A 15,970-nucleotide genomic window follows, 5' to 3' on the forward strand; every position below is an offset into this window, starting at 1 on the left:
AATGAGAGAATTTTGCATACTCATCAGCCAAAACAAGAATTGTCTTCTTAGTCATTTTTCTGACAAATATATCTGGTGTAATTCAGAATACAAAAGGAGTTCAACAAGTCTAACCCACCAATTCCTCTCAAATAAGTGTACCAGATTGAAGAAACACATAATGTGTTGTAGAATCAGCGAACTAGAAATACGGGGCAGCAAACCAAATAATATTCAACCATGTCAGAGAGTTGATACGAGCAACAAAAGCAGCAAATGATCTATAACCAGAATGTCTAAATTTGACTGAACAATGGCTGTTTAACCAATTCTCGAACCCAGATTTCTTAAACCCAAATTTCTGAGTCTCAGCAGCAACAAAAGATAAATACCAGAAGAGAAAACGAAGTACAAACCTTCAAATAGAGATTCAACACTAAAAGAATACCAGAATGTGTCGTGATTGACGAGAAGATGCCGGAGCAGTAAGCCAAAAACAGATATGCTGTACCAAACGCCAGCGAGTGGAAGACAGAAATGAGGTGCAGGTGGTGCGTGAGGTTCACTCGCTGCCACCTAGACCAGAGATGTCCTTTCCGGCCAAAAAAATCTCCCTCTTGTCTCTTCTTATGTTGCTGGTGAGATAAATTTAAAGAAATTTGATCTCTAGGCTCTGATACCATGTAATCTAATGAAATAAGTTGCATTTCTATTCATGAATATACAAGATATTTATACAATTACAAGGAATCCTATAAAAGGAAATCAATAAAAGAAAATATTCTACAATAACTCTTATTATTCTGTAATATTCTACATCACTCTGTGATTTGTTACCATATTCTGTAACACACCAACATTATGCTTTCGGTTGTGGTAATCTATTTGCTACAGGACATAATTTAGCTCAGTACTCTCCAACAATTCCTCCTATCATCTTTCTAATTCAAGTGATTCTTGAGTTGGCTTTTGGCGAGTTTCACCTCTTTTTTAAGGGTGAGTCCCTTTGACCCGTGACATATTCTCTACCTCAAGTTATTATGAACACAAAGTGTGTTGTTTTTGGCGTTGTTCATGATTGTTTAAATCATTTTTTCCCTGATTCAATTGAACACACAAGAAGAGCTTGATTTTCAGATCCGCTCTTGCCAAATCTTAACTCTTCGCTGGTTATGTGAAGATGAACTAATGATGTTAATGATGAAACTTACAGAATAGTAATGGGTATATTAGATATAATGGACATTTCTAGAGCAACAGAAAACTAGTTCGAATTCTTTCGCTTATGAATCAACAATACAATTTAGTCTGTTGATTAAGACAATTGACAGAAATGCAAAATGAATGTTTTGATATCAATAAATGAATGCTTCAAAATGTGAACGAAATAATCATGCACAAGCGTTAGCAAGTGAAATATACAAAGTGAGATTTTGTGGTACGTCTCGTTGGTGGATAATATTGTATTAAAACTATGCATAGTAATACAAGATTGAACCCACAACTGACACTAAGCACAAGGATACATCCATAGAATATTTATCCAAACAAAGTTCCCTAGGTAATTGTTCATAAGCAACAGAAAAGGTAAAAACGCCAAGCATTTCACGAAATTGTTTTTCCACTTGCCAAGGAAATAATGATTTCCACATCTGAACCTTAGCCGAATATAAGCTTACTAAAGCCGAAACCTGATGGCGCAACACCAATTCAGAATTCAGAAGTGGTTGCTGTTTCTTACAAATATGTACAAAACCTATTTACCTACCCCCAGTGCCAAGGAAGCTTATCTACATTTTCCCTCATACTGAAGTGCCCAATACGAGAGAAGGCTTCATCTATGGCATGATGAAAAGATCGACCAAGATACACAGAAGAGTGGCATCTAGGCAAACCTGCAATACACATTATTTACAATTCAAAAAATAACATGATTTATTGTTGATCTATGTACAGCAGTTCCCTAGCACTGACTAGGTGATCAAAACAAGTATCCTTGCATCATCTATTCAGGCCTGTAGTTCACCAGATTTGAGAGCTCAGTTGACTGAAGTTTCCTGATGTCATTTGCAGTCACCTTGCAGGATTCCAAGGTAAGTGATTTCAAGTTCTTGAGTTGCTTCAAATGTTGCAACCCTGTACTTGTTACGCGAGAATTTGAAACATTCAGAGACACCAGCTGTGTCAACCCTGCATTTCAGTAAAGATAAAGCTGCTTCTGTTAGAAATTCAGAAGGAAAAAAAAAACTATAGACAGCAACTACTGTTCACTAAGGGGTAATGGATGCATGGTTTTGAAAAATTCTTTAAAACACCTCGAGATTGGTACATCCATTGCTATAGCTGCATGGGATAAACAAAGGGAGGAAGAACTAAAGAAAATCCCAGTATAATGTAGCTGGCTAATAACAATTAACAAACACTGGGGGGAGGATAAGACTAGAGATAATGTCATATGCCCTTTCTCCACACTTCCAAAATCAAAGGGAATAAACAAGCTCAAGCTACAGGGAAAGAAGCATAAATAGACATGAAACAATACCAGAAATCGCTTCCAAGCTCTTATCAGTCAGGTGACTGTTTTGAGAAAGATTCAGCAGTGTCAAGGACGTCAGGTCCTTGATGTTCTTTACACCAGCATCGGTTAAACCTCCTCCACAAATTTCCAGGGAACGCAGATTCTTAAAATCTATCAACAGATTTAATTGACCAGAACAATCATAGTCAGAATTGAAATGATTAAAAGTGATGAAATATACAGTCTGAATTACTCCAGATATAGAAGTATGGAATGTAATTTAGGATTCAATCAAAAAGAAAAGGGCGAAGGGGAGGGGAGCATGAACACTTTGAAAAAGTAGAGCAGCATATCCGGATTAACATTTGTTTCACATGAATAACAAACCACCATTAGCCACAAGCAACATGAATGAACTATTTTGCATATCCTTCATATTACCAGCAATAGCACTATAGTTAAAAGCCCACACCCTAAAGGAGGATAAACAGGATATAGGGGCAGGGCAGCAGGGGCAAAGGAAAGCTCCAAAAGTTCCACAGGATAGACTCAGATAGAAGGGAGATCCCCAAATGTTGCATAAAACTGATAAGACGTACATCGAAGATAGCTTGTTCCGGAATCAGTGATCCTAGCTCCAAAAAGGTCCAAGTGAGTTAGCCCAGTCAAGCCTGCATTTTATAGGAACCACACCGGACAAATCAATTCTAATAAACACAATTCATAATCTAGTAACATGAGCCCTCACATAGTTACCGCTTAAATTATGGAAGGGATCCCTTTATGATATATGTAAGCATTAGCATGACACTACTATAATGCCTGAGAAGCAACCTATTTCAACAATTTTTAAGAACCATAAAGATATTCTTAGGCTTTCAAGTTCAACCAGTAAAAATTAATAGCCAAAAAGGAGAAGTTCTACAAAACGACTACTTAAGTACCAAGTGTCCAAGTGCCCAAAGAGAGGGATTCCATTCAAGTGATGTCAAGGAGGATATTCACAAAGAGTCGAGGCAAAGGAATCCCACGACTTGCATTTGAGGTTGAAGAAGTGGGATGTCTTTGAAGAGATCAAGAACGGAGCTTACGAGGATTACAAGCTCCTTAATGGAGTTTGGAAGATGTAGATGACACAACAATTCACCCGGAGATGGGAGATGACATGGAAGATGACTTTAGAGGCTCTTAGATGTCCAGGAGATGGGAGATGTCTTGGAAGATGACTTTAGAGGCTCTTAGATGTCCAGGACTTTTACTTGTTGCCAGAGAAGCGCCAGCTCAATGACCTGAAAGATGTAGAATGACCAGCATCTCAACTTTTCCCTAATCAACCTGACTAGCTGACATGTTGATATTACCTTTGTTTTGGCTTCCTCTAGTGTATCCAGAGAGATGTTTACGGGTCACAAGACCTGTTTAAGTTGGCCTATAAATCGTTCCTTTCAACATTAGTTGGGAGAATGTTTTGAATCTTAAACTTGTGGGGCAAGGTAGACCTCTATGCTCTTCAGTGTCTTATCAAAAAGTTTACACGTGAGTGATTTGCTTGTATGTCTTCTTCTTCGCTTTGTACCTTTAGTTCATTTGATAGAGATTTAATAGGTAACTAATTTTATTAATATTAACTTTCATTTATTTCCCATACTTGGGATCTTTGATGTCAATTTTATCTTAATATACTACATTTTCCATCCTTTCCCTTTCTTTTTAAATTCTTGTAAAATTGGGTGTTCAACCTGAATCTTTTGAACTCTAGGGCCTGCTCCAATAATATAGGAGCTTGTGCATTGTTGGGCATAGTTAGATCATGTTCAAAATTGTTCAGGATATTGAGATCCTTGTTTCATTTGAAAAAATTAGAGTATATTTGCCACATTCTTTCCAAAATCCACAGCTAATTTTGAGAAGAAATTCTGCACCGTTTTGAGTGCAAAGTTCTTGGTCTCAAGTTAACTTTGAGCTAATTCTTGCTTCAACATGTCGACTTTGAGACCTCATGAGGAAAAAAATTGAGATGAAAGTGACACCAACACTACCATTATGGTAACATTCTTACTTGTAAGTGCTGCAAGCCCAGTATCGGTTATTTGGCGTGCATCCAAATTGAGCGACCTCAAAGAGGATAGCCCGCAGAGCTTCTTTAGACCACTGTCCGTGACAACAGTAAAGGACAGATTTAAGCTCTCTAGGTTCCTTAACCCTGCACATTAAAAAAGCAAACAAATTGCATAAGCACAAAACGCAAAGCAGCGTCCATTTCTCTGATTGTGACATATGCTTTGCCAAAAGGTACTCCCACAAAGAGTAGAGTTCAATGTTTTCCCATAAACTAGTATCTATTCACATTCTCCATGGCAATACAGAAAGTGGATTTAGATGGACTTAAAGGAACCAAACCAATTCAGAAATCCTTAAGTCATAACATTCAAGTTTCAATATTCATTGTCACTACTCTCAATCTGCTTCATGCAGCTTCGACAACAGAAATCATGGAACAGGTTTTGTTCCAAGAAAGTTCACCCAGATTTGGTTTCGAAGGAATTATCTTGAATTATTGTAGACATCTTTTAGGCTTGAAGAAAGACCAAAGTCGGTGCAGCCATAATCCAATTTAACTCTCGACTATAGCCAACTAATTATCTAATCTCTCTCTTCTTTTTTTTTACCCTCCCTAGGAGCTCCCACCCCTTTTTGTTCCCTTGGTGACTCAAACTCGCAACATTTGGGTTGGAAGTGAGGGGTGCTTACCATCCGAGCAACTCCCTCTCGTCTATCTAATCTCTCTTGGCTTTACCTAAACAAAATTTATTGTGACCTGGTTCACCCTAAAAAGCAAAGTAGAAAAGAAAATTAAGACACAATCATCTCATCAGAAGTGGGATGAAACCCAGTCCAGCCCAGTTCTTGAATTTCTGAAAGCTTCAACCGAATGAAGAAGAACCAGAGTACAGTTCAAATTTCTACAATAAGCACAAGGCACAAGAGAAACCTGAGAGATGACGGATCCCATTGTTTCCAACTTCAGTGTCAGACAACTCCAAACTCTTCAGGCGATGAAGACCTGAAACAGAGAATAGCAAAAAAGAGGGAAATTAGAAATAGAATAGCTGGAATTACACAGGTCGTCGAACAAAGTTACAGAGAACTTATGCATAAATTGACCTAGAGAATTGGTCAAGATATCTATCTATTTAAAAAGGCATAAGATTGTTACCAGATAAGGATAACAGAAAAATACTCTCCAGGGCAAGCAATCACAACTAACATTCAGTTTCCCTTTTTAGTTGACACATTAAAGAAGTAGTTTCAATAATATTATTTTGTGAACGTTGTTTATAAATCAATTGATGTGAGGACTAGTAAAAGTCTAACTAGTTTGAAATGAGGCACCGTTGACTGATACTGAGTGAAACACTGACCTGACAAATAAATCAGCCCTTCATCTCTAATCCTACATGAGTCCAGGTTCAAGCTCTCCAAGTATGACAAACCTGCTCAAAGCAAGACAAAAGCTTGTAAAAATTTATACCATCAGAACTATATGCTTTTGTTTCCTTTTTGACAGGTAAAATCCAACTTAAAAACCTCATGCTAATTAAGTTCAGCACCAAGGACACCATTAGACTTGATGTTCGGTCTGTTACTCAACCCCATAAAATAGTAACTTACATGACTACAAAAGAGAAGATAATGAGGATGGCAGAGTGGGGCAGGCGGAGTACAAATCCCACCATTATCACCCCATTAGTTGCTCTGCGCAAGTCATACCAGTTTAACGAAGAAACTAGCAATCCCGTTTCTCCTCCATTTTTGGGTCATGGAAGGAGAAGCGGCTGCTGCTTTTTTGGGAGGGTGCGGGATACAGCCAATTTACAGTTCAACAATCGATCATACCTACTCACTCAGAACTAAGACATGATCCATGAACCAGAAGGCATACAAATTTATCAAATGGCATCCACAATCCCTAACCACCTTGTATATCCATTCAAAATCGCCACACAACAACTCAGTAAAGTTATTATCCATCCTTAGGACAATCATAACCAACCATCATTTACATTCAACCTATGAAACTAGAAATAGAGTTCTCCAGAAAAGAACACTGGATTTTATTCCATCAAGTGACATTACGCCCTACAGTGGAACCAGAAGAAGCAGGGAATGTCCCAACTAAGTGAAAGAAGTACACAAAAACAAGATTACCTTTCAGGTGCACAAGAATGGCATCTGTGATCTCATTGAATCCCAAATTCAGCACTTTCAAGCTCTGCAAACCTACAGACGAACGGCAAATGATGTAGACAAGTAAAATTCAATTTTAGAATATCATGATCAGAATGAAATCAATGAATCACGACTCTAAAAAGATATGCCAAATTAAATGATAAGAGCAGATAGATTAATCATAAAAATATGAACTCACTTGAAAACTTCTCACATCCATCATCAGTCAAACAACATCTGCTCAGGTTTAAATATAGCAGAGAATGAAGATCTGCAGCAACAGCAAAAGGAGATGTCACAAACCAAACTAAAAGATGAAAAGGTGGCAGAGGACACAAGCATTTTCCACAATACAGGATTTCTCAGATTTGGGAAAGCCTCCTCACTACTGTGATTTTAACATTGATAAGACTTGTAAAACACGTATAGTAATTAGAGTTGCCAGGTCATAACTGATACCCTGGTGATGCTATTTTTCCAATACAATTTAGTTTCGTTGAGACAATACCAGAGAGAGACTCCAGGCACGCTGCAGTAACAGGGCAACCCTCCATATTCAACAGAGTAAGCTTTTCTAGAGCTGACCAAGAGCAAAAGAAACAACAAAAGTTTCATTACGAGAGCCTACATGTCTTGCCATGAATAAGGAAAAAAATTTAGTGCAGAATAACCACATATGTAGCAGGGAAAATGGAATGAAGATACGTGCTCTGCCTGTCTCTATTCAATTTGTCATGTAGCAAATGGAATCCTTAAATAGACCAGAAAAATAAACATGAACTCCTAGTCTGCGTAAATCCTACCCTCCCCAGACCCCATGTGTGGGATTACACTAGGGATGTTGTTGTTGTTAGAGATCCTAGAATGCACAGGTCTAAGCTTGATATACAGACCCGATAATTGATAAAATTATTATAGTGAAAGACCTCTATATGCCTGCATTTATATAATATTTCTCCAAGATTACACTTGAAGCTAATCTAAGGCAGTAATTAAACCTTGGGTGGTTGAAACCTTGCACTAAGACAAAATGCAGGGTTACCTCTTAACACTTTAATAACACGAAAAAGAGAACTTATATTTTCAGGAGCAAAAAACAGATAATATCAATATTTTTCACAAGGATACCATCTACCCAAGTAGCAAGTAGTCTACAAGGATTTCATTCAGATATCATCGAAAGGGAGAAGATGTAACCCTCTCAGGTACCACATAGTCCTTGCTGGTATAGATTCATCAGTTTTACTACAACTAAAAATAAAGCATAAACTAAGACTATTAGCAGAAACAGACTAAAGCACTTAATGAAGATAAACATTAGATAGTTCAATACCGAATGGCCAACTCCCAAACCCCACATAGAAATACCTTAAATTCCAATCCTAACTTGGGGTAATAATCAGATGGGACCTTATAGGCCCAGAACTGCTAGATTGAGAGAAAAGGATACCCCTTTGTCATCTCCATCTAGGAAGGGCATGGGACACTAGGCGAGAACAAACATTATTCCAGATGAAAAGAGTATGTACCTTTCAGAAAAGAAACACCATAATCTGTGACTTTACTGGATGAAATTTGCAATCCTTTCAGATTTGTCAGGCCTGAAATACACAAAGCAACTTTATGACTAGGAAGTACAAACACAAAATAATTCACCACAAATATTATACAAGTAAAAAGCTCAAAGCTCGCTGACTTCCTCTCTATCTCATGAAAAGTCAACTTTTTGGGCATGATGGGTGATAATTAGTTTCCACTATCACAAGGGAAGAAAACTAAAGAGCAGTAACACTGGTCTCCAAGGTTTGCATCCACTTCATACACAATAATTCAGCACAAATATTTACAAGTAGAAAGCTCGCCGACTTTCCTCTCTATCTCACGAAAAGTTTAGCTTTATGTGCATGATGTGTTATCTCAAGTGATTATTAATTTTCACCATCACAAAGAATGAAAACTAAAGAGTAGCAACACTGGTTCTCCAAGGTTTGCATCCACTTCTACCATGAAACAAAGTGCAATATTGCTTGCCAAAAAGCAGAACAGTACAATATTGTAACCGCATAATTTTGTGTTTTTGTAAGGATTAATACTAAAAGATTTGGACAAGGAGCATCTCAGAGGGAAATCAAGCAGTTCTCCTAAAAAAATTTGTGCCACTTTCTTCTATTCGAAGCAGCTTTACTTTATCATATTGTTGCTATATCCAAAAAGACCCGTTTCTGGTCGGAAAGAAATGAATACCCCCATAAACATATCACAAAAATTGAGGTGAAATATCAAAACCACTATGCTACTATCACTTATATGGATTAAGAAAGAATATCATTGACGTTCCAAATGCAGATGTACAGCATGGAAAATAAGACACTATCATAAAAGTAGATACAAACTTTCCAATATAATTTACCTTTATCAAAAAAAAAAAAAAAAAAATCCAATATAATTTCTTTTGAAGATAAAAATTGTCAATATAATTATAACGTAATTTTCTAATCCTCACTGCTCCTGCCTTAATATATAAATAGAAGCACCTATCCAACAAACTCGCATACTTAAAGACCTGTTATGTTTTCCAATTTGACAAAACATATGCATTGACAGAGGGTGTCCACAGGATGCTCGGACTTTCAGTAATAGCAGCCATATCTAAAGGCTTGATTCCAGCGCACCTTTTGTCGAATTATTTCCCCAATTTACTGCCTTCTAGTTCACATAGACATTAGGTTAATAGCAGAACCAGGCAGACATACCTGCAAGAGGTTTCATATCCGAATCCGTGATGCAATTGCAACAGTTGATGTTAAGAGATTCAAGCTTTGCTAGACCTGCCACAAATAAAAATCTTAGGATCATGTTGAGTATATATCTACAGAGAAACCTAGTGGAGGAAACCATGGTTTTGCTAAAATTAAATATATGACCCGTCTGGCCATGAGAATTTTTCACCAACTTCCTAACTTCTTTTTACTTTATTTGAAAATCAACATTTGGTCATGGAAAATATTTGTAATAGTATGTAGTAGCTCGTGTATGGGATCTTATCTATGATATTATGTGAATCTATTTTGACATATTATTCTTTCTTTTTTTAGAAAGTTAACTGTTTGAGATATTATTCTTTTAGAACAGATTTATCAGTATGTTTCAGGTAAATTAGTCTAGTTGGGTAATTTTGCTAGTTTTTAGATGTGAATTAATAGTTAAAACTTAAAAGCCCCTTTAGACTTGGCACACTTTACTAAATGCACACTTAAACTATGAGAAGTCTTAATTATCCCCTCAAACATGGATTTTTGGAACTAATTACCCCCACCCCATAAACTATGAGAAGTCTTAATTACCCCCTCAAATTCTCAATATTCTCTAGAAAAAGTACACCAAACATAACTACTCCTTCAAAAATCCCAAATAAAATGAAAAAAAAAAAAAATCATGGCAAAATGCCCATAGTGTGTGAAGAAGATTCGGTACAATTCGTAGAGAATAATACGCTTGTGATTCTCTACTCTCTAGTATACTTCTTGCATTAATGAGCGAACATCAAGGGGTATAATTTGGGTTATATTTGTGTTATTGTTGTTAATCATTTGCAAGTAATTTCAGTGATTTATTTGGAAACTCACTTATGTGTTCTGTGATATGTAGGCAAACTGTTAACTCAACCATTTAAATTGTAAACTCAAGTGTTAGAACACAAAGGTGAAAAGCCCGATCAAAAAGCAAAATATATCGAAGCAAGGTACTTGACACGTAAAGGAGATATTGTTTAAGTCAAGTAGCAATAAGTAATTAAGATGCAAGCAAGAGATATTAGGAATTAGATTTTGGACTTGGAGCAACAATCTCAATCAAGAACTACTTGACTCAACTTTAACAGAGCACAACTCTCAATCAATAAAGAACTTGATCATACTTCTTGAAAAGTTAAACAACCACAGCACACTCTTGAGATCCAAAATAAGAAACATGTAGAAAGCTAACCTAATCAGTTTTATATTACCATCATAAAGTCGATTATTCAGCAGTTAACCAAATCTTACACCCAATATCAGTCGCATCATATTTATATAAAGAACAAGAAACTTTTAGGATTGAGATAGGCTCAAGATCCATTTTTAACATGGTATCAGAGCAGGCTCTGCCATTATCAAAAAGAATTTCCACATAGTCGGCCTATGAAAAAAGAGTTGGTCTCACACATAGGAAGGCGTGCTGAGAATATAATTTAGTAAAAGAAAGTGTACTATATGCGTACAATAGCTTGTGGTCCGCCCTTCTCCGGACTCTCACATAGCGAGACTTAATGCACTAGTGGGAACTTAATGCACCAAGTTGTCCTTTTAAAAGTGTACTCTATGCCAGTTTCAATAAAAAAAGTATAATATCTCTAATGGCTTAAGCTTTTAGATAACATGACCACACACTTCACACGATACCAGAGTAGGATCCATCCCAATTACTATGCACTGATGTTGGACCCCAATATTAAATTGCCCATGCAACAGATGTTCAAACCTGCGCGTGAGGTGGGATGTTGAAGAGTCCCACATTGGATGAAAAAAGGATGGGTGATTCCTTATATACTCTGGCAATCCTCCCCTCTTAAGCTAGCTTTTGGAATTTAGTTAATCCCAAGATCCATTTATTTACCATTTCAAATTAGATTTGATATTTTATTGATTGCTAAATGGAAAGGACTACCCTACACAAGATATATACAACTGGTTTCAGATTCTTCTCCAAAAATCCTATATGATTATGATCCATATATACACAGAGAAATAATGCCTAATGGTAAAAGAAAATGGAGCTTGAACTGTCATACAGGAAGTTTAGTTATTCTTAGTGTTGGAAGCAAGAATTTCAACAACCAAATTAAAACCGCAAAGTTTTCATGGGAAGTATAACTGCAACAAAACTTTGGCTTTTCAAGCTTGAAACTGCGGAGGGTGCTGAATAAACTATAGATAGTGGAGCACCATTAGAGAGAAGAACAAACCTTTAAGATGAACCATTCCCCCATGAATTTTTGGGCACCTCTCCAAATCTAGTTTCACCAAGTTAATTAACCCAGACAACGCACTCATCCCTTGAGCAGTGAGTGTATTATTCCTCCTAAAACTCACCGTTGTCAAGTTTGTTAGACCTGAAATCATTGTGTAATTAGCAGAGATTTCACAAATACAAAAGGAAAAGGATTATTATGGTGGGTGGGGGAGGGGGGTATAATTGGATCATAATATTCTAACAGATTTGTGCAGATAGCATTTGTATTTGTAAAGCAGCACAAGTGAATATAAAACCAAATGAATAAAAGGTTCTATCTATAAAATAATTTGTAAGACGACCACATGCAACTTTGAAATCAAACCGATACATCTTTTTTAGATTATGCAGCTCAAAAAGTACTCAGTATTACTATGGAAAAACTTAAGAAAATCAATCTTATCCTGCAAAGTTTATCAACAACTAGATCCACTAGAAAATATAACAGCCCAGTTTCATCCAGCAGTTCCAACGAGTAAGACTTCCATCTTTTAACTTTATGCCTTTTTAAGTTTTGCTCCTTTCATTTTCTGTCCTCTCCCTATCACTGCTAAAGGAGTTGTGCTTTAAATGAGCTCTCTTCGGCTTAACTACATTCCTCCCGTAAGACAGCATATCATAGGAGAGAGAATGTTTACCACTAATATTTTCCACCCCGCAGTCGGTAATCTGGTCACAATAATTAAGATTTAGCGCTTGCAAATTTTTGCAATCTTTGAGATTAGTCAGTCCAGGATCTGTGACATCAGACCCCGACAGATCTAGGGAAAGTAGAGATGAACCCTGTGAAGAGATAACATCCATCCAACAGTCGTTAAGCCCAGGATATTCTCCCATATTCAGATCCTGTAATGCAAAAATCACTTCATCAAGAGTTCGTCTGACCTCAAAGTCACATAAAAGAATCAGATGCCTCAACACCCCTTGTATAGTAGTTCTACTCTATTTTAGACAAAATAAGCGTGCAGATACCTGAAGAGCACAATCTCTAAATGCTTCGAGAGAGACATCTGTAAGACGCTGCAAGCAAACCAATTCATCAAAGATCTGCTGACTTATATCCCTAGGCAATACAGAGAAGGTACTGTATTTATCGATGTCCTGTAACAGAAGTGCAGGAGAAATCAGATCGTAAAATAGAGGCCAGGTTCGCCTGATAAATCATTTTAATGGGAAGACATACTTCACAGACTCTATGAATACACAATTCCATGAGAGATGGGCATTTTCCTTTTCCCTGTTTAGCATCTGCTCCTCGAGAAAATGAAGTTCCCAACCATTTTGAACTTGCACTTTTGGAGTATCGTCCAGAAACTCCTCTGTGTAGGCTATCCTCACTGACCTGCTGGTCACGCTTCCTAGAACATGCTCCTCCCATTTTATATAGTGTTGGACTTTCTTTATGTCAGAAAAAATGCAGATTATAGCTGGAGCGGCAATCCATGGGGTCTACTAAATTTCAGGTTACCTCTGATACCCTGCAAGCCAACAAAACCATAAAAGCCTTAAGACTGATGTCCAGAGACCAATTATGCAAGTGAATTAAGGCATAAGCTTAAAACTAGAAACGATGGGACACATGATTGTGGATCAATAAGGCAATAAGCAGCCATATCAGCACCTGCAGGATGATGACAAAATCATGCACATCTTAAGGGGAAAAAATGGTCAAACCAACAGAATGAAATACTTGACATCTTTAGAGAACCCATAAAAATGACTATACCAGCATATTAATATTTGCATATGTATAGATACAGGCACCAACATCTGGTGAGACAGTACAATTCTAAAGGACACTGGATAACATTGTCTAATAATAAAGAAGAACAAACTCTCAGACTTATTCGAGTGATTGCATGATGCAGACTTTTGCCAAAACAAAGGGACATGTTATTCCCGATTTATCTTTTACTGATAAGTTGCAATGGAATCCTATTTCTCACTCTAGATGTACCTAAATAAAACCAAATGACTTTCAAGAAATTACAAGCACTCTGCCAAAGATGATGGCCCAAGAATAGATGAGAACCAGAAAGCTACAAACATACGCCCAAAAGTGAGAACACGAGGAAGAGAAACATAACAAAGTCGCACATACTAGAGCTGCTCACTCACAGAACACAAGGAAGAACATTTAGACATCAACAGAGTACTCAGACCATCAAACGTAACTGCAAACTCACGATATATGTTAAGTCCAAAGTTTGATATTACCACATAAAAGTAACCAGCTGCTTATTTGGACACTCCTAAAGCAGGAAACATCATCTTAAAAAATGAAAAAGACTGGTCATATTACCCCAAATGAATGAGTTCACACTATTTTGCCTTTGTTGACAAAACCTCCAGTACACAGAAATGTTACAACAACTGCATTAAAAAAAATGTTTACCATTCATGAAATACTTCTAGATTACAGTCTGGTGAATTTTTCATAAAATTTTCAATGCGATTTCAACCAATCAAAACCACATACACATATAGTCATGTTAGATATAACGTATTTCTGTGTAAATATGTATACTAAGGACAACTCAATTTCCCCTTTTCACTAAATATAAATTGTTTCACAGTAACTCAGAGAAACATCAAGCTGCGAACTTATTCAATCACCCACTAACTTAACAGATTAGTATTTAGGTGTTGATTAAAGTCTGGAAAAACCATTTTAGCACGTTTCAGATCAAATAAAGCTCAAGGTTCATTGTGAGAGAACATTATTTTTGTCTCTTCGCCTTCTCGTTTTTTTCCTTACCTACCTCCTAATTTACATTTTTTAAGCGTAACGATACCTTGCACTCACAGTTGGATGATTAGTCCAGAAGGAAACATCTCCCGAAAAATTACTCCTATTAAATTGAAACATAATTAGCAGACTAAATCCAGTTAATTAATAAAAACACAATATACAGTATTTGATAGCAGATAATCGTATATGCACCTGAAAATACATCGCCAAAATCAAGCTAAACACACAGAAAAGAAGATGATTATAAAGAATTGAACGGGAAAAAGTAGAGAAATTTCATCAACACTACTAACAGAAAGCCGATGACAATATTACATCAAAACTCACACGAGACTTGTATTCCGATACTTGAAAACTCGCCAGTGTTCCGATTCTGGAAGCGGAAAAAGGAGAAAAAAATTAACAGAAGATCATCAACTCATCAGACGATGAATTATATGAAATTGAATAAACAGAAGTAGAAAATCAAACCTTCACGTCTCGATCATCTTAACGATCACTCTTCATGGAAACAGTTGAGAGAGAGGAAAATGGAGGAGATGAGAGTAGGAAGGAACTGGAAAGTGGAAGAAGTAGAAAGAAGCGTCAAGCCGAACCAGAGTCCGAACCAACTGATTAGATCCACGTGTAAGGAAATTAGGTTTGGTTAAGGGGCTGTGTAGGGATGAGATAAGACAGAAGGCGATCGGGGAGGATCGGTGTGGGTCCCATGGATAGTTTTTATTCTTTTTAGTTTTGCTTTATCCACTTGAGTCCGATCGGGTCCCACTTATTGGAAGATAGTGTACGCAATGTTTTTTTCAATTACTACTATTTAAGTGTAAAAGTTTTCTTAAATGCCTTTCTTAATCCTGGGTCCTTCTGCCGGACTTGTAATTAAATCTTATCTTATTCAATCATAAGCATGATTTATAATCAATCAATTTGTTAAGAACCATACGCCATTCTAATCATGAATTTAACTCATATATACTGCTCACTTCATTTCAAACTTGACAGCTCTTTAAAAATAATACTCTTTCTATCCTTTTTCACTTGTTCAATTTTTTTTTAATTTGTCCTTTTTATTGACAAATCAAGAAAGAATATTTTTTGTTTATCTATTTTACTCTTAATTTATTAATATTATGTTAATATCTTTGAAAAATATAAAGAATAAAAATATTTGGGAAGTAATAAGAATAAAATGGTAAACTCATTAATCAATATTTTTTTGATAGGTGTGTCAAGTTAAAATTTTGACAAAGTTGCTAAATGAATATTTTATTAATATTTATATTAATTATAATGTATAATTTAAATTTAAATTGTCCATATGCATACGAAGTTGTTATTTTCATTTACAAAAGTCAATTTAATTAATTTTTTAAAATTTAATCAAATTAGGTCCATCAAAAATTAAAACTTAGCTATTTAAAAATTACCAAAAATACTATTTATAT

The 15,970-nt window shown here is 36.2% G+C and overlaps 1 protein-coding gene across 5 annotated transcripts; it reads right to left on the reverse strand.

Annotated features, from left to right (window-relative positions):
- Positions 1–1,464: 1,464 nt before the first annotated feature.
- On the reverse strand, positions 1,465–15,103 carry LOC102581359 (F-box/LRR-repeat protein 14). Of its 5 annotated transcripts, XM_006341331.2 has the most exons (18): positions 15,000–15,103; positions 14,856–14,901; positions 14,079–14,149; positions 12,960–13,254; positions 12,749–12,877; positions 12,415–12,622; positions 11,730–11,876; positions 9,481–9,555; positions 8,257–8,328; positions 7,236–7,307; positions 6,927–6,998; positions 6,707–6,778; positions 5,920–5,991; positions 5,490–5,561; positions 4,557–4,700; positions 3,097–3,168; positions 2,522–2,668; positions 1,465–2,169 (listed from the first exon to the last, which is right to left on the reverse strand). In XM_006341331.2, exons 4-18 carry the CDS (start codon positions 13,152–13,154, stop codon positions 1,985–1,987), a joined length of 1,734 nt encoding a protein of 577 aa, XP_006341393.1. In that variant the 5' UTR covers positions 13,155–13,254; positions 14,079–14,149; positions 14,856–14,901; positions 15,000–15,103; the 3' UTR covers positions 1,465–1,984. The 5 variants fall into 5 exon arrangements, with proteins under 5 accessions (XP_006341393.1, XP_006341392.1, XP_015161659.1 ...); XM_006341330.2 differs by lacking the exon at positions 14,079–14,149; XM_015306173.1 differs by lacking the exon at positions 14,079–14,149 and having other exon boundaries at positions 14,844–14,901.
- Between the last annotated feature and the right edge of the window lie 867 nt (positions 15,104–15,970).

The sequence above is a fragment of the Solanum tuberosum genome, unplaced genomic scaffold (assembly GCF_000226075.1).
Source record: "Solanum tuberosum cultivar DM 1-3 516 R44 unplaced genomic scaffold, SolTub_3.0 scf00026, whole genome shotgun sequence".
NCBI classification, from domain to species: domain Eukaryota; kingdom Viridiplantae; phylum Streptophyta; class Magnoliopsida; order Solanales; family Solanaceae; genus Solanum; species Solanum tuberosum.